General features: G+C 40.5%; 2 protein-coding genes across 5 annotated transcripts; one reads left to right on the top strand and one right to left on the bottom strand.

Moving 5' to 3' along the window:
* Positions 1–255: 255 nt before the first annotated feature.
* Positions 256–17,542, top strand: sst3b (somatostatin receptor 3b). The gene is made up of 3 exons (XM_026171845.2): positions 256–405; positions 10,118–10,959; positions 15,042–17,542. The coding sequence occupies exons 2-3, from the start codon at positions 10,183–10,185 to the stop codon at positions 15,711–15,713; spliced, it is 1,449 nt and encodes a 482-aa protein (XP_026027630.2). The 5' UTR covers positions 256–405; positions 10,118–10,182; the 3' UTR covers positions 15,714–17,542.
* Positions 17,482–21,125, bottom strand: LOC113024637 (protein CutA homolog). 4 transcript variants are annotated; one of them, XM_026171847.2, is made up of 7 exons: positions 21,022–21,125; positions 20,530–20,650; positions 20,282–20,430; positions 19,621–19,680; positions 19,405–19,450; positions 18,145–18,194; positions 17,482–17,993 (listed from the first exon to the last, which is right to left on the bottom strand). In XM_026171847.2, exons 2-7 carry the CDS (start codon positions 20,590–20,592, stop codon positions 17,894–17,896), a joined length of 468 nt encoding a protein of 155 aa, XP_026027632.1. In that variant the 5' UTR covers positions 20,593–20,650; positions 21,022–21,125; the 3' UTR covers positions 17,482–17,893. The 4 variants fall into 4 exon arrangements, with proteins under 4 accessions (XP_026027632.1, XP_026027633.1, XP_080159325.1 ...); XM_026171848.2 differs by having other exon boundaries at positions 20,530–20,595; positions 21,022–21,098; XM_080303199.1 differs by having other exon boundaries at positions 20,952–21,040.
* Positions 21,126–21,831: the final 706 nt, after the last annotated feature.

The raw sequence follows: 21,831 nt of genomic DNA, 5'->3' as shown, positions 1-21,831 counted from the left end.
AGTCGCAGAGAAAACCTGATTTATTTCAGATTTCCACAACATTTGCTCTCAGCTACGAGAGAGGATAATACAGGATGTGATTAAGCCGAGCATAACCATTATAATATAATGTATATATAAAACATCTAAAACTGTTTCTAGAACTAGGGTTGTGGTTTCTATTGGTTAAGAGTGTTGCTAATACGTCGTGTCTGCAGGGTCCTCGAAATTCCAACAAAAAACAGAGAGAAAGAAAAAAAAAGAAACACGTGCGCGTGTGTGCGCGCGTGGGTATTGTAGGTGGAGGCTGTTCTTACAAACCCCCTCAGCTCTCAGAGCTCTGAGACAGTCTCCGCTGTTCACGGCTCCGAGTGAGTCTGTTCTCAGCTGAAGTGCAGACCGGTGAAACACAGTGAGCGGATAGTTGTAAGTATTTTTTTCCCTTCGTCATGTCTTTAGTCTCTGTTTAGAGTGTGCAGGACAGCCTTTTTAATCCACACTGCCGCTAACACAAGCCTGTGAAAATGAAGCGTCGTTAAGTTTGTCTTACTTAGTAACATAAACTTGATGGCTCGTCCAAACAACAGCAGCCATTGCCGTCAGCTGGATACATTTTTATTTGCAGAATTCACCTGTGATAGCGGACAGCACACAGCCATAAACTCGTGCTTACATGTAAATACATCAGGTGAAGCTGGCTGGTGTCGTGTTTAGGTTCACTTTAGCAGTCTGTGCTTTGTGTGTTGCTCGTGTCTTTCTGTTTTGTCCTAGTTGTTGCTGTGTATTGGTGGGATTTATTTTAATCTCTAATACTCTTTATTAATGTGAGATACATTTCGCGCCGTGTCTCTGGAGGTGCAGCAAGCCAAAAACATTATCAGTCACGGTGCTCATCTGTCTGCTGCTGATACAGAACTCCTGGAATTACTGTAAAAATGAGGATTTTTGTGTATGTGGCTTTTAAAAACGATACAGGTGGAAGTGGAGGCCTTGATTTGCTCTAAAGGGTCACACATACAAAAAGGGGACTGGAATAGAAATTGAACTCAAACTAAAAACAAAAAATGCAGAATTAAGAGGAATAGGAGTCACGAGAGAAGAGATGAGGAGAAACCAAGTGAGATGAAGAAGGGTGACATGCAGTGTAGGAGATAGAAGAAGAGATGAGGGGAAAACAACAACAGGGTAGAGAGGAAATAAAAGAAAGAGGAAAGAAGAGGAAGGAATATGAAATCTGCTCCACTATCACTGATAAGGTTTAGAACACTGTTATTGAAGCCCTGCTGCTTGAATTAATGGACTGCTGTGAAACAGGTAAAAAAAATAATTAACCTCTACGTGACCCTTTGTTTTCTCTTTCTTTCACTGTCCAAGGAAACAGAGCTTTTAATTTAATTGGTCACCACTCTTTAGCTTTTAAAGCTTTTCATTCTCGTCTGTTCACCTGTGGTACGTTTTTTTTTTTTCATAAACTGCATGTGTCCTGCACGCTGTGTAGGAAGAGGATAAAAGTGTTGCTGATATTGGTTTTAGCAGAACTGTGGCAATGCATGTAAGCATTAATGCACCCCCCCACAAATTCCTGTATACCTTCCCAAAAATCTACCCTCCACAAGCAGTGTGACACTGTGGGTGCTGCAGAGTCTCCTGTGTTTTTTAACTTCAGTCACTGCCTTAGGGCCAAATGACTCATGTGTGCACACGAACACCTCCCTGAGTGTTTATCTATCCATAGATAAGTCCTTCCATATGTGTCGTTCGGAAAAACTAAAATACAACCAAAACCATTCTGTGACCATGTTTGCATTTGCAGATCTTTGATCCACATGACATGCTTGTAAGATTATTGATCACACTCTGTGCAATCTGTGAGCACTTGTCAGCTTTGTAATAAAAAGTGTGGAGGCGGGCAGCGGTGTGGAGGTGACTGGATCCAGTCCAAATCTGTTAATTAAACCGCAACAGAGGAAGTAGATTCCCTGAGGGAGTAGGACTAATGGATAGCCAATTAGCTGATGGTGTATCTCTGCTCAATCTATGCTCTCCCGCTTCGAGTGAAATTGCTTTAAAAAAAAAAAAAAGAACATTACTGTGTATTACATGTCATAAACAGTGTACACACATCACAAACCCACTATTTTCCCCAAAGAAATATCACAAATGAATATTTATAGTCCAAATATTTGCCTTGCTGAAAGCATATATGTGTTTTTGTGAAAATACAAGCTTAGGATCTTTGTACTTTGGGCTAAAGTAACTCACAAATGTTTACTGGTCTATCTTGCAAAGATGGGGCTATTTTTAGTAACTGTAGATATTGAATAGGCTAAATTTAGTAAACAAAAAGTACAATATTTCACACTGATAATATTATCACTATTTAAATGTTACCTAAAGTCAAACACTCTATATAAAATTTGGACCCAATCACAACAAGAGCACATACTCTTTTGTGGACTACTGCTTTGAAGCTTCAAGTTTGGCATTTTGGCTGTCACCATTGTTTTTCTTTGGAAGTAAACAATGGCCATATTTGGATGAGAGGCTGTAGTGCTAGCAGCTAGTTAGCAGCTAATGTGGTTTATCTTGATTAGCAACTTGCATACATAGACTGAAGCATATTCATACAGTATTACAATTTAAGTCACAGACCTTTTTGTGACAGAAGACATATAATTTGCCGGATAAACTCGTTAAAATGGTCCAAAAGAGCACAAACATGTTCAGTGATTTTTAACTAGCTGAGGCGTTACCTAGCATTTGCTAGCAGCTTTAGCGACCCTAACCCTGGAGACTGCTGCCAACCTAGAATGTACTGACTTTGGTAAGCTTTTTTTAAATGTTGTGTCATTAGCATTATTGTTGTATTTTATAGGCATATAATGCAAATTCACAGATGCAGGAGTGTGTTTCAAGCTCCAGTCTCTAAATGTTTTGTCTACACGAAGTGTACATATACTTAGGTGTGTTCATGTCCAAGCTCAAAGCGTCGCAGCAAGGAATTCAAGTGATGATTTTGTGCAGCATCATCGTCGTGTGATGATCAGTTGTATCCACAATTATAACTAACATTATAAACCATATGAAATAAATGGACAGATGCACATAAATGTATATAGTTTATGCTGCAATTCCTTGGGACCTTCTTAATGACAGCATGATAAGTAAGGCTTTGAAATCTATTTTGTGCAGTGAGTGATGGTTACTCTTCCCCATGACCCTTTATGAGATACCCTCTGCAGCCTGGTGGCCACACCACCAACAGTCTTTGCTTTTTCCTGTCCTATTTTTTATATGCTAGGAATAAGGGTGGCAAAAAAAAGAAAAGACCAGACTGACATTAAAAGAAACAATAGAAATGCCCTAAAATGCACTTAGTGAATGTAACAATAATGAGCGGCCCTTTGGGCAATCAGCAGGCATTCACTTCCCCAACGAAACAGTTGCCAGACAGGCGTCTGTGTTAATGGGTACCTTGTGGCCTCTAGATTGCATCAGGAGGTTGTTTGTTCCAAGCTGTGGATTGAACAATTACGAGGTATTACGCAGGCGTCAACAGAGTTTTCAGTGAGGAGGAAACATGTATTTACCACCAGTATCAACCATGTAATCATCACCAGGCCTCTTATAAAGAGAGTCACCATTAATGTTAGTATAAATGCTTTCCAATAATTCAACTATTGAATTTTATTCAAGGACATCTCTTTTCTGTCTCTTATGCTCTCTTTTGTCTTTAAGAGAGGTTAATCACACCAGAAATACGAGAGGTTAAAGCCAAATTGATGGTTGTACAACACGTAATGGTGATAGGAAAAAAACAAAAACATTAAAAAAAAACATGGAAACTGATGTTAAAAGTGTTTATTAAAGCATCGTGCACCAAACTGCTGTCAGCATGAATGTGGATTTTTGAAAGTTTTCAGCTTGTCCCTTTGAAAGACACAACAGCTGAAGCTCACAGCAGGTGCAAGCTATTTTCATTAGCAGAAACCATAACAATAGTATCCAGGCTTATTATGTGCCAAGCAATTGTCGCTTCACCAGATAATCTCTAAGTACAATACTGCTAGTGTCGCTTTGCAGTTATGAGCAAGCATCATTATGGAAATAACTGAATTTGGGATTCAGTGATGTTGTGGATGAACAGCTGGAATGATCGATATGGGAGTAGAGAAGTGTGTTGTCCTGCAGTGTCAGCCGTGGCATCCAGTTATGAGTACACACACCTTCAGTGAATTCCATCGAGGGACAATAACTGCTGAGGTGGTGCATGACTCAGTATAATAGTCTTTCCTCTGGAAAAGGCTCTGAAAATCTCAAGATGACATCTTGGCTTCAGCTAATTCAAAGGCTAACTGTAAAGCCTATGCTGAAATACACTGAGGCTTCAGTGAAAGTGGATTTTATTTTCTACTGATTCATGAGGAACAAAGTGACATGCATTTGTTGGTAATCACAAACTGAGTTTGCAGCATTGAGTTTAGTCAGAGTTGAATTAGAGCAGTGAGAAAGTCTCTGACGTGAAAGCCTAAAGGTGTTCAAGCCAGCACAGGAAAACATGGGACTGATGAGATTAAGAAAAAACACATTGAACTGTAATGTCGTTAAAGTGTGTAGTGAACAAGTGGATAGAAAGGACTGCTGCTTAGACCACCGACAGTTTGAAAGCGTTGCATAATTTTGGTAGGTTATGAACTGCTGCTGTTGCCTCAAATTATACTGTACAAATGGACTGATTCTTATATAGCTTTCGCTTTTCTACTCTCCCGGAATACTCAAAGCGCTCTATACAACATGCCACAATCACCCAATCTCACAAGCACTGTCTCTAAACTGAGTGCTTTCTATCGACATTCACACACATTCATGCTCCGATGGATGCATCGAGAGCAACCTGGGGTTAGTATCTTGCCCAAGGATACATGAGCCAGGGATCGAACCACCAACCTTCCGATCAGTAGGTGATCTGCTCTACCTCCGGAGCTGCAGTCACCCCACCCAGGCCTCTCATTGTACTGCCTCAGCAAATAGGTACAATTTCACCAGTTCATTTGTAAACCCTGTGCTGTCTCACTTAAACAGGGTTTTTTCTAGACTTTTTTCAGTTTTTTAAATATATTTACATTCAATTTATTAATTAAAAAAAAACAAAACTGCAAATCAAGGTTTTAAATTAAATTTTTTATTCTTTTTCATTGTGTCACTTTGTAAAATTAATATATATTATATTTTTTATTCAGTCTCATATGTGGCATATGGCATTCACTTATTATTAATAGTTAAATTACTGTAAATGACAACCAGTAAGTTACCATTAAAGTTTAATGATCAGGCAAAATACATATTTCAGTTACACATGAGATTTTTTTCTATATTTATTTTTTTCAGCACAGCTTCAACGTCATTTAAGTTTTTTCCTGCTTGCACAGAATGATAAGGTTACGAAACCACAGAAGATTACCGTTTCACGCTCTCGATCCAGTCTTGAGTCTTTTCCAAATGTGTTTGATATTCAAATTTGTATGCTTGGCATTTGCTTTTCCCTGCTGCAGCCACAAAATGAGCTAAAAAGTGGGGAAAGTGAACCAGAACACTGAATTAGTAAGCCATATGACTGGATAACCTTGTTTGCCAGAATGATAGAGTAATCCTTGAGATGTGAAATAATAAAAAAGTAAGTACCTTCCTATTTTTAACAAACTTTCTAGTTTCTGTTTCTCCAGATGTCTGCATTAGGAGAGAACAGACTATGCAAAATTTGCCAAACCAGCAGCTCAATCATATTTTGTGTTGAACCTATTATTTTAAGATTTGCTTTGAAAACTATACATATTCCATTCTATGCCACAAATGGCACATAAATATAGATATGTATAGCAAACAAGTGAACATTTAGAATTGTAATCATCACTTCAGCTAGCATCAGACTTTAAATAACAACCAGTTAACATAAATTTACCCTGAGATCTCTAAGACTATATTATCTTCACTCTGCAGATGCACAGAGGGCAGGTTTTGTGTACACACATGCACAAATGCATTTGTCACACACCTGGCCTCTCACACACAATACTCTTTGTATTTGAATGTAAATGCAAGGACTCTTCAATCAGCAGTCATTCAGACTCTCACTTATCTCGTCAATTTGCTCCATGCAGGGACCTTTAAGCCTTGTCTTGACCTTATGTTACCATAGCAACACCTCCTGGGAGGGTTTTCACAGAGCTGCTCGTGCAATGGCAGACGAGAGAAGTGATGCACTTCAGGAAGAAAAATTGTCAGTCTGCTCTTATTGTGTTTATCAGAGATTAGGGTGGGAGGCAATAGCAAAGGCAAAATGAGGAGAGTGTAGGGGAGTGTGTGTGTGATTAGGTTAGCCTTGCTGACTGTTCACATCTCAGTGGGACATTCAGTGACTATCTAATGTATGGTGTGAGTAAAAAAAACAAAAGATACCTGCAACCACTCCAGTTTGTGTTATGGAACCATTAAACTTCTTATTTCCCCTTTTATATATTAATTAACAGATATTCTCGTTATGACAGTGATGTGAAGCCTGTGATATGTTAGAAAATCATTTGTCTTCACTAACCATGGATGTGAATTGCATTACTATAATTTTTATATGTTCAATTCCATTTTATTATTATAGTGCCAATTCACAGCCACAGTTGCCTCAAGGCGCTTTCTATCACAAGACAAAGATCCTACAAAATCATAGAGAAAAACCCAGCAATTCACTGTGAGCAACCACATGGCAACAGAGGGGAGGAAGAACTCATTTTAATAAGAGGCAACATGTGGCAGAACCAGGCTCAGGAAGGGGCAGCCTTGTGCTGTGACTGGCTGCTGAATGAGAGGAAAGAGAAGGAGGAAAAGGGAGCATAGAGAGACAAGGACAGAACTTAAAGGTAATTGTGGATTTTTTTAAGCTTAATAAATGATGCACATACTAGCCACAAGGTTGGATTACAAAGAGAATGCACTCCAAATAGTCACAATGTGTAACCACAGAAAGGTTTTGGTTTCCTACTATTTGTTCATTATCTATCCAAAACTGTTTTTTTAATAAATTTTGGAACCATAAAAACCAGAACGATAATTTTTTTTATATTTTTTATTTATGGAGACAGGATTTAAGAGTGAACACTGGCTCTTGTGCCTCAGCTGATTTCTAATATTTTGCTGAACCACCTTTACTGCATTACAACATTCTTTTCTTTTGTGTACTCCTGATACGCTTTATTGAAAAGGACTTATTGAGACTTTATACGTCACTCAAGTTCGCTGACTGGAAAAAAAAATCAATGACTGAGGCCAGAGAAATAATTGGTGCCTCGATTTAATCTGTTGAACCATTTTAGCTCCGTGTCTTTGTACAGTGTGACACCTGAACGTTGTACAACTCCATATTCACAATCACAGCACTGTTTGTGATACGAAGCCTGTCAAAGGTTAGTCAAGAAGACTGTCTCACGTTTATACCACCCATTCATGTTCCCTCTCACACAGCACCTAGTTTATAAAGGCGACTGACTGATGATGTTCCTCTCTGTGTTTATCATAGTTTCTGTCTCTTATCCAATTTTTTGCACTGTGGTCATTTAAAAAAATGTCTAAGCCTCTGCTGCTCTCTGTGGTCATTTCCTTGTCAGATTGATGGAAAACTCTTCCACCCCATTCATCCTCACTTTTAATCAGGACCTCTGTCCTCAGGTCCATCCATTAATCTCACCATTTGTCATGCTTCACATCACATCCATCCAGATCTCCAGCATCATCCTTCACCCCTGCGCTGCTATCACCACCGTCTAGACTCCCTCCAGGGGATTTTTCCAGTACAGCTCAATATATCACTACTCCCTTATATGATGATGTCACAATAGCATCTCTTCACTAAAGACTCCTTACACAATGTGCACACATTATAAAAAAATCCATCTTAGCCTTCTTTCATTTGAATAATTTCTGATTTAAACATGAGGTTTTAAAAGCCTAAATAACCCCAAGTATAAGTGTAATTCGATATTAGGTACAAGTTAATATTTCTATATTTATCGACTTCTTGTCTTTACCCTGTTGCTTCATAAAAGCAGTAGCAGCATTAAGCAGTTGAGATCCACGGCATATACCATCCTCTGGCATTCACATTTAGTAATTGAGGTCATGACCTATGGATGGCTCTTAGGTTTGGTCTAAAAACTGTACATAAGGATTGACATTCACCATGATTTGATCACGTGTTTGACCAGTGAACACTGTGGTCTTATTCTCCACTGGTGGTACTGGTGCCCTTTAGGTTGTAATGAATGAAATGTAATTAAAGCAAAGCAAAAAAAATCTCCAAACACTGAAAGAGAATTCAGTCATGCTTCAAAGTGTGTACATTTCCTGTGTGCTGCCAATATTTGTACTTATTTTAATCTAAAGTAACTGTCTCTGGGGGATTCTTTAGTGGTGTATATAATTCACCTTACCTTCCCCGCTCTTCCGCTCATCTTCACATCTGCATTAATGTACTTTACTCAGTTGAGGTCGCAGAAGATATGCCTCTGCTATTTTTCCCCCCATAGGTCAGTGCATTTTGTTCCACCAATTATTAACCATCGCTGTGAGGGATGAGGGTGTGCCTGTGTGTGGAACAGTGGTGATTAAGAAGCTGGGATGGCTTCATAAACAAGTCTCGTACTAATAAAACTAAATACCTTATGTCTGTGTTCTGGTGCTCGCTTGCTTTGTTGTGACGGAAGGAAGGTTGTTATGTTTATTAATAGCTTAGTATTCATCAAGCCACTGGGCAGATATGGCCAAACTTTTGAAACTTTTAGGTGTTGTCCAACATCAGCAGCAGTCAACGTTATGTGTACATAGAAAAGTGTGTCTTTGTCAATACATGTTGTTGCCTGTTCATTCTCTCTTACTGCTGTGTATGCCATTGTTTTCTATGTTTTATCTTTCTTTGCTACATATCTTTTAGAGACACAGTTTTATATTTTATTAAACTGGCTCACTCATTCTCTTGCCAATAGTCAGATGAAAAATGTAATAGTGCTTGCACGTCTATTTTTGACAGAAGCCTGTTAAAACATTTAAATACCCCTAAAGCTCACATTAGCTAGTTATATAGTATTGTTGTCTAGATGCAAAAAAATGTCACTTGTGAGTTTTACAGAGAAGACATAAACACTAAACATGCAGCAAAAGTCTCCTGCCCACTTGAAACCAAGAACAATACAGCACTTGAGTGCCGGCTGTCTCCAGGCAACCTCAAGGTAACAAGACTTCCCAAGTTGCTGTCTATCCAATAATAATTTAAAGTCCATACTAGCAAAGAACAATCTAAGATGTGATGGGAAATCTGTTACCTTTACACAGTCAGCCTAGATGTTTCCTCTAAAACTCTAAAACACAATTATAATGCAGTTTAGTTGAAGTTTCATGGACCTGGATTAACGTTACATTAATGATAATCCAGGTGCTAAATAACACCGAGCACCTTTCTTACTCCTAAGGGTTTTACATAAATTCTATACTTATTATTATGTACTATATTTATATTTTAAAGTTAAGCAACAAGTTTGCTGCAGTGTGTATAATTGCATGCAAACTGTGTGCTGTGTCTATTCCACCATGTAAAGCAGGGTTCCCCAATCCCAGTCCACGGGGGCCGGTGTCCCTGCAGGTTTTAGATCTCACTCTGGGTCAACACACCTGAATCACATGATTAGTTCATTACCAGGCCTCTGGAGAACTTCAGGACATGTTAAGAAGGTAATTTATCCATTTAAATCAGCTGTGATGGATCAAGGACACATCTAAAACCTGCAGGGACACCGGCCCTTGTGGACTGGGATTGGGGACCCCTGATGTAAAGGATGCTACAAAGGATGAAGCATTTTCTCCAACAACAGATCTGCTCGAACAGAAACTGAAAACAGAACTCAGAAAAGGTCCCAGAAGAAACTTTATAGCTTTACAGACACATTTCAGTGGACGAACAACCAACACGGCTGATTTGTTGGAAGAGTTGATTAACTGGACATCTCCAAAATGTTAGAATACACCTTTAATGCATTAATTGCTTTATATTTCATGTCCACATGAAGTGTGCTAAATTAATTAACTTTGCTTTCTGTAGGGCTGCTGATCTTCTACTGATGTGAGCTTACCAACAACTGTTGCCTGATAGTCGTTAACGCCTCGATGGAGCTCGTCCAGTTTGCTTTGCTGCCTCAGGAAGTCCCTACAGCTACCTGGAGCAACACCTCTGCCCCCTCCTACTCTCATTTCCTGCTCCTTTCTACTCCCTCCGAACCGCTTCACAGCTTCAACCAAGATGACACTTCGTTTCTCCTTAACAGCTCCTGTCAAAATTGCACCAAAAGTAAACCAGGATCCCTCCCTGGCTTGGCTGGAATCTTCATCCCACTCATTTATGGCATCGTTTGTGTCGTTGGCTTGGTGGGAAACACTCTGGTCATCCATGTTGTTGTCAACTACACAAAACACGAGTCAGTCACAAACATCTACATCCTCAATCTAGCCATTGCAGATGAGCTTTTCATGCTGGGCCTACCCTTCTTGGCGGTACAGAACGCTTTGCTCTCGTGGCCTTTCGGCTCTCTGATGTGCCGAGTGGTTATGACAGTGGATGCCATCAACCAGTTTACCAGCATCTTTTGTCTAACTGTGATGTCAGTGGACCGATACCTGGCTGTGGTGCATCCCATCCGCTCTTCTTGGTGGCGGCGCCCCCACGTGGCTAAGGCTATCAGTGGCACCGTTTGGGCGGGGTCCTTTGTGGTGGTGCTGCCGGTAGTGGTGTTCGCGGATGTGCTGAAGGATGATGGGAACTGCAGCATCGTGTGGCCTGAACCAGCAGAAGTGTGGAAGACATCGTTTATTGTCTACACGTGCACTGTTGGATTCTTCTGCCCCCTGCTGGTCATCTGTTTGTGCTACCTGCTGATCGTCATCAAGGTATGACTTTTAGAGTAACACTGAAATAATTTGAGTTTTTAAGATAGACCTCCTGACCCAGTATGAACCATCCAGATCCCTCAGGTCATCTGGATCCGGTCTTTTATCAGTTCCCAGAGTCAGAACCAGACACGGAGAAGCTGCATTCAGCTTTTATGCTCCTTATATCTGGAACAAACTCCCAGAAAGCCTCAGATCAGCTGAAACACTCAGTTTATTTAAATCCAGGTTGAAGACTCACCTGTTCTCAGCTGCATTTGAATAAAGCACCAAATCCACACTTTAAGCTTAAATTTCAAAACTTACATTTAACTACTGATTTTATCTACTGTTCTGATTTTATCTGTTTTGATTTTATATACTGTTGTTTGTTTGTTTGTTTGTTAATTAGTTAGTTAGTTTATTTCCTTGTTTTATTCAATTTTAAATCATGCTTTTTATTTGTTTTTGTTTCTAATGTCTCTGTAAAGCACTTTGAATCACCTTGTTGTTGAATTGTGCTACACAAATAAACTTGCCTTGCCTTGCCTAGAGGAGGAAGTTGGAGACATTTTTGAAAAAGTGTAGTCTATTCAATACTCTTTTCTAAAAATATTACATAGTCTGACTCAGATGAGCAATAGTGAAGTAGGAGCCTTTTATTGTTGATTAAAACACCGCAGCATTAGTGTCGTGGTCACCTTAAATCAAACTAGAGTCCACAAGTAAACCGATTTCAGCTGCAAACTGTTTTAAGAGTATTGTGGCTTCAGTCAACTAATGTTGATGTACTTTATTGACATTTTATGATTGACATTTAACTGTTCATCCACTGTCTAAAAAAAGCCATTTCCTTTAAGGCCACTCTTACACCCTCAGGAAAGGGCTAGGGGATGAGGGGATTAACAATGATAAGCTCAGGGGACAGATAACGAGTCAACTATACTGTTATATCACTCCAACAAAGGATGTCAACAGACTAGAATCTGCTGAAAAGACAAGAAATGGTTAATCAAAGAAAAACTTCACTCTCACATAGGGCACTGGCTGCTCACTACTAGCTCAAACACAGCGCTAAACTCATCGTCAAATACGTCAAAGCACATCACTACACAAGCCTCTGCAGGCTGGGAAACAAACACCTAAGGTCACCACAGTACTGACACTGGCGTACACCGAGGAGCTCTTCACAAGCTTGTATCCAGCTATACACTGGCTCCTCAGGAGAAATGGGCGGCAGCTGAACCTGTGGGAGCCTGCTAGGGTTATAACAGCCACCCTCACTTTAAGCCAGCTTTCTTCTGTTCATTATAAACAGGTTGAAAAAGCAGGCGGTGGCTGTGTTCACAGCCAGAGCTGTGAGCATGAGATGACCATATTAACGATGTCCCCACATATTACACAGATAAACAAGCAGTAAACACTGTCCTAAACCTCACTGTGCACAGCGATTACTTGCACATGCATTGGCCACAAGGTTTACAAATTTGGGCCATGTTTTACATGAGTATCTAATTTTAACAGTATACACCAATGAGGCTTAATATTATGATCACTGATAGGTGAAGTGAATAACACTGATTATTTCTTTATCGGGGCACCTGTTAGTGGGTGGGATGTATTACGGAGCAACTGAACATTTTGTAGTCAAAGTTTATGAGTTAGAAGCAGAAAAATCGGCGAGCACAGGGATTTGAGTGAGTCTGTGTTACGTTCCCCTGGGGGGGGTCTAGGCGGTGAGGGGGAAGTAACAAAAGTGACCGGGTCAGAAAAAGGAGTCAAGGAGGCGAAACAGTTTAAATAAAACAGTTTTATTGAAGTAAGTCAACTAAAAGAGACGGACAAGCCGTTATCACCATAAAACACCAACAAAACACAAACAAAACTCAGGCGTTGGTCAAATAAAGCAAAAAGTCAAAAGGAAAGCGCAGCTCACTAGCTGGACAATACACTACACAGCTCACTAGCTGGACAACACACTACACAGCTCACTAGCTGGAAACTACCGCAAACACTCAGCTCACTAGCTGGACAACACACTACACAGCTCACTAGCTGGACAACACACTACACAGCTCACTAGCTGGAAACTACCGCAAACACTCAGCTCACTAGCTGGACAACACACTACACAGCTCACTAGCTGGACAACACACTACACAGCTCACTAGCTGGACCCACACAAAATGGCACTCTGCCCAGAGCTCACCCTGCTCTGGGCTTAAATACCCTTAATTGCTGATGGGAGTCAGCTGTACAGGAGGGAAAGGTGGCACCTCAGGCAGAAGAGGTGGTGGGACACGCCCACACAGGCACCTTCAGGAGGAGGCCCTGCTAGGGCCTGCTTAATAATATTAATATTGTGATGGCTGGATCATCTCCAAAACTGCAGCTCTTGTGGGGGGTTCCCGGCTTGCAGTAGTATCTATCAAAAGTGGTCCAAGGAAGGCGCAGTGGTGAACCAGCAACAGGGTCATGTGCAGCGCATGAGGCAGCATAGCTGCAGACCAGTCAGGGTGCCCGTGCTGACCTCTGTCCATTCATGAAAGCACCGAAAATGGGCACATGAGCATCAGAACTGAACCATGGAGCAACAGAAATACATGGCCTCTAAAGCTGTGCCCTCTTTCAGCAAAGCAAACATGTTTCAGGACTGGTTTGAGGAGTACAACAACATGTTTAAGGTTGAGAAGCTCCGAGGCCCCACCTCGCAACTTCCAGAACTTAAAGGATCTGTTGCTAGAATCTTGTTGCAGATACAGCACACCTTCAGGGCTCCAGTGGAGTCCATGCTTCAGGGCTGTTTTGGTATCAAAAGGGGGACCTGTGGCCTGTGGTCATAATGTTATCCCTGATCGGTATCTGCATGAGTGTGTGTGTACACTGTTACTGTAACTTGTTTATATGTAAACAAGGTTATAACTTTTCATCTTCCACTTTCACAGTTGCTAATCTTTTTGCAGTCATGATTAACATTGCTCATGTTGACTCATTGTGAATCATGTTGCTGCATCTGTGGGAAACATAAATGAACTTTGGGAACATAATGGCTCCTTCCACACTAAAACTCTGTCTCGGTTATTTTTGTTTAAAAAAAAGAACCTCACTCCTCTCCACAGTGACGTCCTCCTAAACTTACATTACTCAGAAAATCTGCCAACATGTGCGTAGATGCTGAAGTCCAACGTAAATGGACTACACTCTGTTAATATCACTAATGGCACAGGAGGATGAGTGTACTTAAGTAGTATTTGCACAGACCTAATGGAAAAGCAGAGTGTGCCATGGTTAGCAGGTGTTTCTACATTTTGGGAGAAAAACAGCAATCAGACTGCGTGAATGTTGTTCTTCCAGCAATCTGAACTCTTAACTCTATAAATATGTTTAAACAACAAACAGAATCATGTATATGGGGCGATCGTGTCTCAAGAGTTGGGAGTTCGCCATAAGGTTTCCGGTTTGAGCCCCGGCTTGGACAGTCTCAGTCGTTGTGTCTTTGGGCAAGACACTTCACCCATTGCCTACTGGTCAGAGGGCCTGGTGGCGCCAGTGTCCGGCAGCCTCGCCTCTGTCAGTGCACCCCAGGGTGGCTGTGGCTTGCCATCAACAGTGTGTGTGAATGGGTGGATGACTGAATGTGTAAAGCGCTTTGGGGTCCTTAGGGACTAGTAAAGCACTATACAAATACAGGCCATTTACCATTTATCCTCTCTAACCACCAGCAGGATCTCAGATAGTGTTGTCTGTTTGTCATAGTTGTGTACTGTTTGACAGTTTACGTTATTTCAGTGACTTTTCTATTTCAGGAAATCCATCCATCTATTCATCCATCCATTCCTCCATCCATCCATCTTTTTAACTACTGGGTCATTAAGGAGGCTGAAGCCTATCCCAGCTGTCATTAGGCAAAGGGCGGGGTAGACCTCGGACAGGCCAGAAAACAGGATTAATCTGGTACACTAGTCTCTTTCTTTCTGTAAAAAAACATCTGTGTCTGCAAACATTTGTGTTATCAGTTTCATTTGAGCCTGCATACATTTTGGACAGACTTTCTCATTAACCTGTTTTTAAATTGAGGGTATTTGCTTTCCTCTCCTTTAAAGGTAAGAAGTGTTGGAAAACGGGCACAGGCCACATCCTCCAGACGCAAGAAGTCAGAGCGTAAAATCACCCGGATGGTAGTTGTTGTTGTGGCGGTGTTCATCTTCTGCTGGCTGCCGTTCTATGTTCTCAACATTCTCAACCTCCTTGTGGTCCTGCCTGGAGACTTCAGGGGCCTCTACTTCTTTGTTGTTGTTCTTTCATATGCCAACAGCTGCGCCAACCCCATACTCTACGGATTTCTGTCTGACAACTTCAAGAGGGGCTTCAGGAAGGCGCTGTGCCGCACGTCGCGCAGAGTGAACAGCAACGACAGAACCGGCATCGAGGCCCAGAGGCCCACGGAGGAGTGGGGCGGCATTGTTCTCCGACAACAAATAAGTGAGGGAATCACTCACGTGCATGGGAAAGAAAGTAGTAGAAATGAAGAAGAGGAGGAAATAGGTGGGATAGAAGGTGCTATACAGATGAGAGAAATCTGTAAGACATCACAGAATGGGAATCAGAACGGAGTGAAAGAGGACTCAAGGACACAGGTCACACAGAGGGGTACACGTGACCAGGGTGCAAGCTTTGATCCTGCTGAGGGAGTGTCCTCTTTGGCCAGTAAGAGAAGTAGGTCACCTGAAGAATTCCTGGACCAAAACTCTGTGCTTGATATCAGCTACCTGTAACAGAAATTTGCCCATTTTCAGTGGATTTGGGTACCTGCTGTATTACAGCGTCTTTGAAGTTGGTTTTAATGCCAGTTTATGGTAACAGTCTGGCATCATTAATGCAAGTGTTTTGCCACAAAATAAAAGGGTAACAACTTAATCTAACCATGAGAAACTATAGCGGCAGGCACAATGAAACCTGAAGGACACAACAAACACACAAAGATGCCTGAATGACCACTGTTTGTAAGTATCGCTGTTATTTTGAACCAGACTGTTACTTCTGAAACTTCTTGTGCTGAAATGGCTAATGCACTAAATGAATCATGCCCCAGTGGGAAACCACATGACTAATGACCCACTGTGGAATGAAAAAATGTCAGCTGTTTACTTTTATTGCGTTGGCTTTTGAGAGCAGCCCACAAAGATAATTAGCACTGTTTTCAGAAAACACGCGTCTCAGTCAGGCTTGTGTGCATCATTTTCACCTGAATTAGTGTACATGTGTGGAGATCAACCAATTACTTTTCTTTTTTAAGGTTAACTAAAACCATGCTTTAGGTCGCAGCTTAAGAACAAGTGTAATAATAAATGTACTTGCTAGTGACCTAAATAGACTGTTGTTAAAAATCTCTACATTAATTGTGATTTTTATTCAACTTTGAATGTTTAATGAGTTTAATAAGTCGAAGTGCAATTTTTGTTAATTTTGTAAAGCTATATATTTAGAGTGCTCAAAAATAAAGGAACACTTTGAAAGCACATCAGATCTCAGCTGATAAGGACTGGGTAACGTGTTAGAGATAAAGAATACCATATCAATTGATGGAAATTATCAGCCTACAGAGGACTGAATTCAAAGGCTCTGCCAAGCATAGGACCAGTCAAGAGTATTAATTCTGTCAGGAAACTGCCTGCATACTCTCACTGCAAGAGGAACCCAGGTCCTACTGCAGCAGCGTGGGGGCTGACAGTGGGTCCAAGGATTTCATCCTGATACCTAAAGGCAGTCAGGGTGCTGTTGCTTAGTCTGTAGAGGTCTGTGCATCCCTCCATGGTTATGTCTCCCCACACCCACTGTGCCATTATGAAGGAGCTGGACTGAATCTCTGTTAGGTCCTGGTATCACCTCATGCTACCAGTAGTGACACTGACACTTTCCAGGTGCAAAACCAGTGAAAAACAGTCCGCAAAGACAAGATTCCTGTTTTTGTGCCTGCCTCATTGTTACCCCTCTAGTGCACCTGTTGTTAATTTTATTAACACCAAAGCAGCTGAAACTGATGAACAACCCCCTCTGTTGCTTAACTAACCAGATCAATAGCCCACAAGTTTAAAACCTTATTTTGTACTTTGATTAAAGTGTTCCTTTAACTTTAGCATAATGAGCAGCATAGTTTTCAGCATTACACAGTGTTAGTCAGTGTAAAGAAACTGAGTCACATTGAAAAATTAAGACGTTTTGTCATTTATTGTGATCTTGGTGTTTTACGTCTTGTTTAAGTCTCTTTTCCACTATCAAAACTTTGTATTATCAGTGATGTTTTTAATGCTATGGTGAAGTATTAAAGCCAAGTAGTGACAGTAGGCTAAATAAATGTTTACTGTAACCAACTAGAATGTTTAAAAAAAGAAAGAAAGAAAAGGTATTGTATGAAAAAAAAGTCATGTAACCTACTTCACAACATATGGACATGTATATAGTATGTGCCTAACATATGTATGTAGCATGTATGTAAGTGTCACGCCGTCATAACGTGCTCACCAAAAAAATGCTTAAAACCAATGAAAAACCGTTGGCTTTATTTCACAATGCAAAATTAATTAAAGACATAACAGATGTAACAGATGTCTGTTCACATTAAACATTTCAGGGTTCACCGAGACAAAGTTAAATTCTGCACCAGTTTAACTTTGAAAAAGGACAAAACATTGCTGCCCTCTAGAGGTCCACATACTAGAGGGAAGGCAGTTATTTACAAGCCTCAGCTCATTGCTAGGAGAAAGAAGCATTGCAAATATTTCAGAACATGTTTTTAATCCCAACATTTAATGCAGTTTGTAAGAATAATTACAAATCTGGACAGGTTTTTTTTGTAACGGGGGTGTGTTTGAAAAGAATGAACTTTTGTATTATATAATTTTTTTTACATCCATCAATTATCCCAAAATTCTTCCACTAATCTAACTGTCCACCTTTACTCAGGAACAATGTCTCCAATCCACTTAAGGTAAGGCGGGTTACCCTGGTCAATAGGCAGGCTGATGACCTCAGCCACCTCATAGGGATGGTTAGAGCTGTGGAGGACAATCCATTATGAGTCAAATAAACAGAGAAAAGCCAGTACTTAAAACTGCGACTGCATGAATCATGACATAATGGAGCAAATGATGAACGCAATGTTCTAGTGCAATCTGTTTTATGTGTTGAATATTAAAACAAACTTACCGGACATATTCAGCAAGAGCGGGTACCTTGGAACTTCTTGTTTTGATCATCTAGATTTGGAAAGACACTGTGTCAAACAGGACTTCAGACATACTACCTTTCCATTTAATCAACTTCATGAAGGAGAAAGCTCATGCTGAACAGTTTAAAATATAGTTTGCCATGTTCTAAGAGACCATGACCTAATATGTCACAGTAAGCAGACAAATAATGGGATCTATCCTGAAACTTGCCTTTATATTAAATACTGAAATGTTGCCCACAGCTGAGAATGGTTATCAGTGCTGTTCCCTCTAACAGTGACTACAGAAAGTAGGACTGAGTCTATCTACTAACAGCTCATATTGACAGTCATTTAGTCACAACCTAAGCTTAAAAACTATAGCTCTTCTATTGAATAATCTTATTTCCAGGTTCAATTTTCTGTCCTCAAGTTACTCTAGAAGTGTCTCGCACTACTTTTTTGAACCATTGCCCTCCTTCACGTCCCATTCTGCAGCAGGTTTACTTCAAGGACCTCTGTTTATTTAGTAGCTTTCATTCTCCCCCCGATTGTGATACATTTCCCATCCCTGTTTGCTGTGAAGTATTCCCGGAGCATGATGCTACCACCACCATGCTACATCGCAGGGATGATACCGTAGCCAATAATCAGTGCTTTGTGTTCACCGGTAACAGAATTTGGACTTAAATGCAAAAAATATTAGAGTTTGTCTTTTTTGGTTTTGCTCTTACAAATCATTTGGTTGAAGTTTAGATAATAGCATTTACTTATATTGTTTTCCATTGAACTACTCAACCAAAAAAAAAAACAACAACAACTAACTGTTGGAGCTCAGTTGAGCCACCTTTCAAAAGGTTTCACAATTCTCTCCTGAGGTCTTCTGAAACTCTGTTGGAGGGACAGAGTCTTGATCGCCCCTGTAACCAAGTACCAACATGATTTTGTGACTGATTTCACTCTTGGAAGAGTCTCTGTGGTTTTTAACGTCTTCCATCTCACAATTACTGATGCTGCTTGCTGTGGGGAGCACTCAAGACTTTAGAAATCGGACAACAACTTGGAGTATCACATCAAAGGGTCTAAATACTTCTGTAAATTAGGAATTTTTTCTTTTAAATATTTCACTAATAAATTAAACTATATCAATAATAGGATCTGAAATAATAACAGTCTTGCATTACATTTTGCCCCCAAGACATACAAATGGATTTTAGCTGCATCTAAGCAATATATAACAGTACCCAGAAAGCACTCACCAGAAGCACCTCATTGTCCTCCTCAATCTTCCCCTGCCATTCATATCTGAAGGAACAGCACACAATTATTTTTGGTTATTAAGTACTAGCTTCAGAGTCAGGAAGACTTCTGCTAGTTAGAACAGTATAAATATAGTCTATAATTTACAAAAAACAACACTGGCAAAGAAAGCTCAGTGCAACATGATACTAAAGAATAGCTAATGTGAAACATACATAGATTTGATCGCTGGGACAATGTTGACACAAGCTGCTAGCTTCTTTTCCACAATACCCCTGTGAGAAAGAATAAAAGAATGAAATGAGCACAGATGAAAAACATCTCATGGTCCTTGTATCCAGCTAATGAAGACAGAGAGTTTTTACTTGAACGTGCACATTTGTGCAAGGATCCATCCTGCCTTGTATCAATGGTTCAGACTAGTGGTGGTCTAATAGTGTGGGGGATATACTCTGGAGCACTTAGCTTCAAAAAGAAATGGTTTAAACATCACAGCCTGCCTGAATATTGCAGCTGACCATTTCAGACCCTTCATGACACCTGATGGCAACAAACTGCATCACAAACCTCAAATCATCTCAAGATGGTTTTACTGAACAGGTGACGGTGAGTTCAATGTACACAAGAGGCCTCCACATTCACAAGCTATCGATCCAGTAGAACACCTTTGGAAAGTGGTGGACCAGGAAATTTGCATGAATGTTCTGCAGCAACCATCTCGTCAACACAGGCCAAAATCTCTGAAGAATGTTTCCAGCAGCTTGTTCAATTATTGCCAAAAAAACAGGTCCAACCGAGTAGTTGTAAGGTGTACCTAACAAAGTGTCTAGTGTGCATATATTATAAACAGAACTGTTATTGTGCCATTTGAATCACCTGGCTAAATCTCTAGCAACTGTGTCATTAGGACAGGTGACAAAGGCAGCAGAGTGTGTGCCTGATGTGTACGTCTCAGATGCCATGGAGAAGGCCCTCAGTCCCACGGTCCTCAGCAGCTGGAACATAAACAGGCTCAGGAGCACTGTCTGACAAGAGAAATGAATAAACGTTAGAGCAAAGCATGTTTTCTTTTTTCATTTTACCTAACTTGATGAGCCAAGTGTTAGAGGAAATCGCACACTCACCAAAAGCAAAGCTTTTAAGGATCCACCCTGTAGTGTCTCTGCTGTGGGCAAACCAATGCGCATTGCCTGAGCAGGTGAGACACACGAAGCTTAGGCTTTCCCCCCCTTTGTTGTAATGTGTCTAAACAGAGTTACATAAGGGTTAGTACTTGAAGCAGCTTGTCACACCATGCAAACACCATGAAAGTCTCTGTTAACTTCCCCACTTTTGCATTCAACACGCTCCACTCAACAAAGCAGACCATAATTTAAGAGAACGGGCTGTAGAAATGCTGCAGCCGGGTTGCATGCTTAGGGTTTGAACTTGCAGGTGAGTTGTGTTTAGCATTGCACTGCTAGTAACCACAGTTAGCTGTTAGGTGCTGGGCGTCGACAAGAAGCTCGTGAGTGTGTGAAAGAGCAACACGGCACGGCAGACTCACTAAAACGCTCTGATAAGTTGTTCAGCTGGATTGCAAAGTGTTGCTATAATGTAAATTCCTTGCAACTTACCTTCTAACCGCAGTCTGTCACTGCCCAACCCCTACAGGAAACCTCCTGTAAACCTTCCTGTCCCTACCTTTCAAAATAAAAGCCCCTGACATGCATGTTGCGTGACAGCGGACTAGACGGAATTGGAATTCAAATTCACATTTCTGCATTTATTAATTTTTTTTTCTGAATTTCGGGAAAATAAATAAATAATAATTTCTAATTAGTTACTTTTCTATAATTTCTACTATCTTATAAGTTTAATTTCATCATTTACACACACATTGGTTTTATCTAACACTCACACACAAGCATTTACCCCAGTGAATGCACTGGAAGAAACCTTCTCATAGGTAGGCCACGTGCTCAGCCAAATGAGCCACAACAGCCCCTACGTCTGACAGAAAACACACTTAACAACAACTAAAACAAATCTTGTAGCTTATAATATTCCCCATATATATTAAATATATTGTATTTAATAGTTGTACCTGACCTTGAATATGTATGTATTATATCCACATGACTGTTGCATGGCAAGCAGTTTAACTGTCAGATGATGGCTGTTCAGGTTTTGTTCCATGAAATAATAGTGTTTATTGATGATTTGACTGCTCACAGAAGTAGCTTTATGAACAGGGCTATACTCTGCTCAGATTCATGTAGATGCTGTTTCACAGTTCAAATGGATAATGACCCAAAGAATACTGCAAAAGCAATAGAAGAGTTTTTTAAGGCAAAGAAACTGAGTATTCTTCAGTGTCAAAGTCAGTCACTTGGTCTCAACCCAACAGAGTTACAGTCACTGAATGGTAAATGGTAAATGGCCTG

Source organism: Astatotilapia calliptera, chromosome 6 (assembly GCF_964374335.1).
Source record: "Astatotilapia calliptera chromosome 6, fAstCal68.1, whole genome shotgun sequence".
Taxonomy (NCBI): domain Eukaryota; kingdom Metazoa; phylum Chordata; class Actinopteri; order Cichliformes; family Cichlidae; genus Astatotilapia; species Astatotilapia calliptera.
This window is presented reverse-complemented; position numbering and strand designations above follow the sequence as displayed.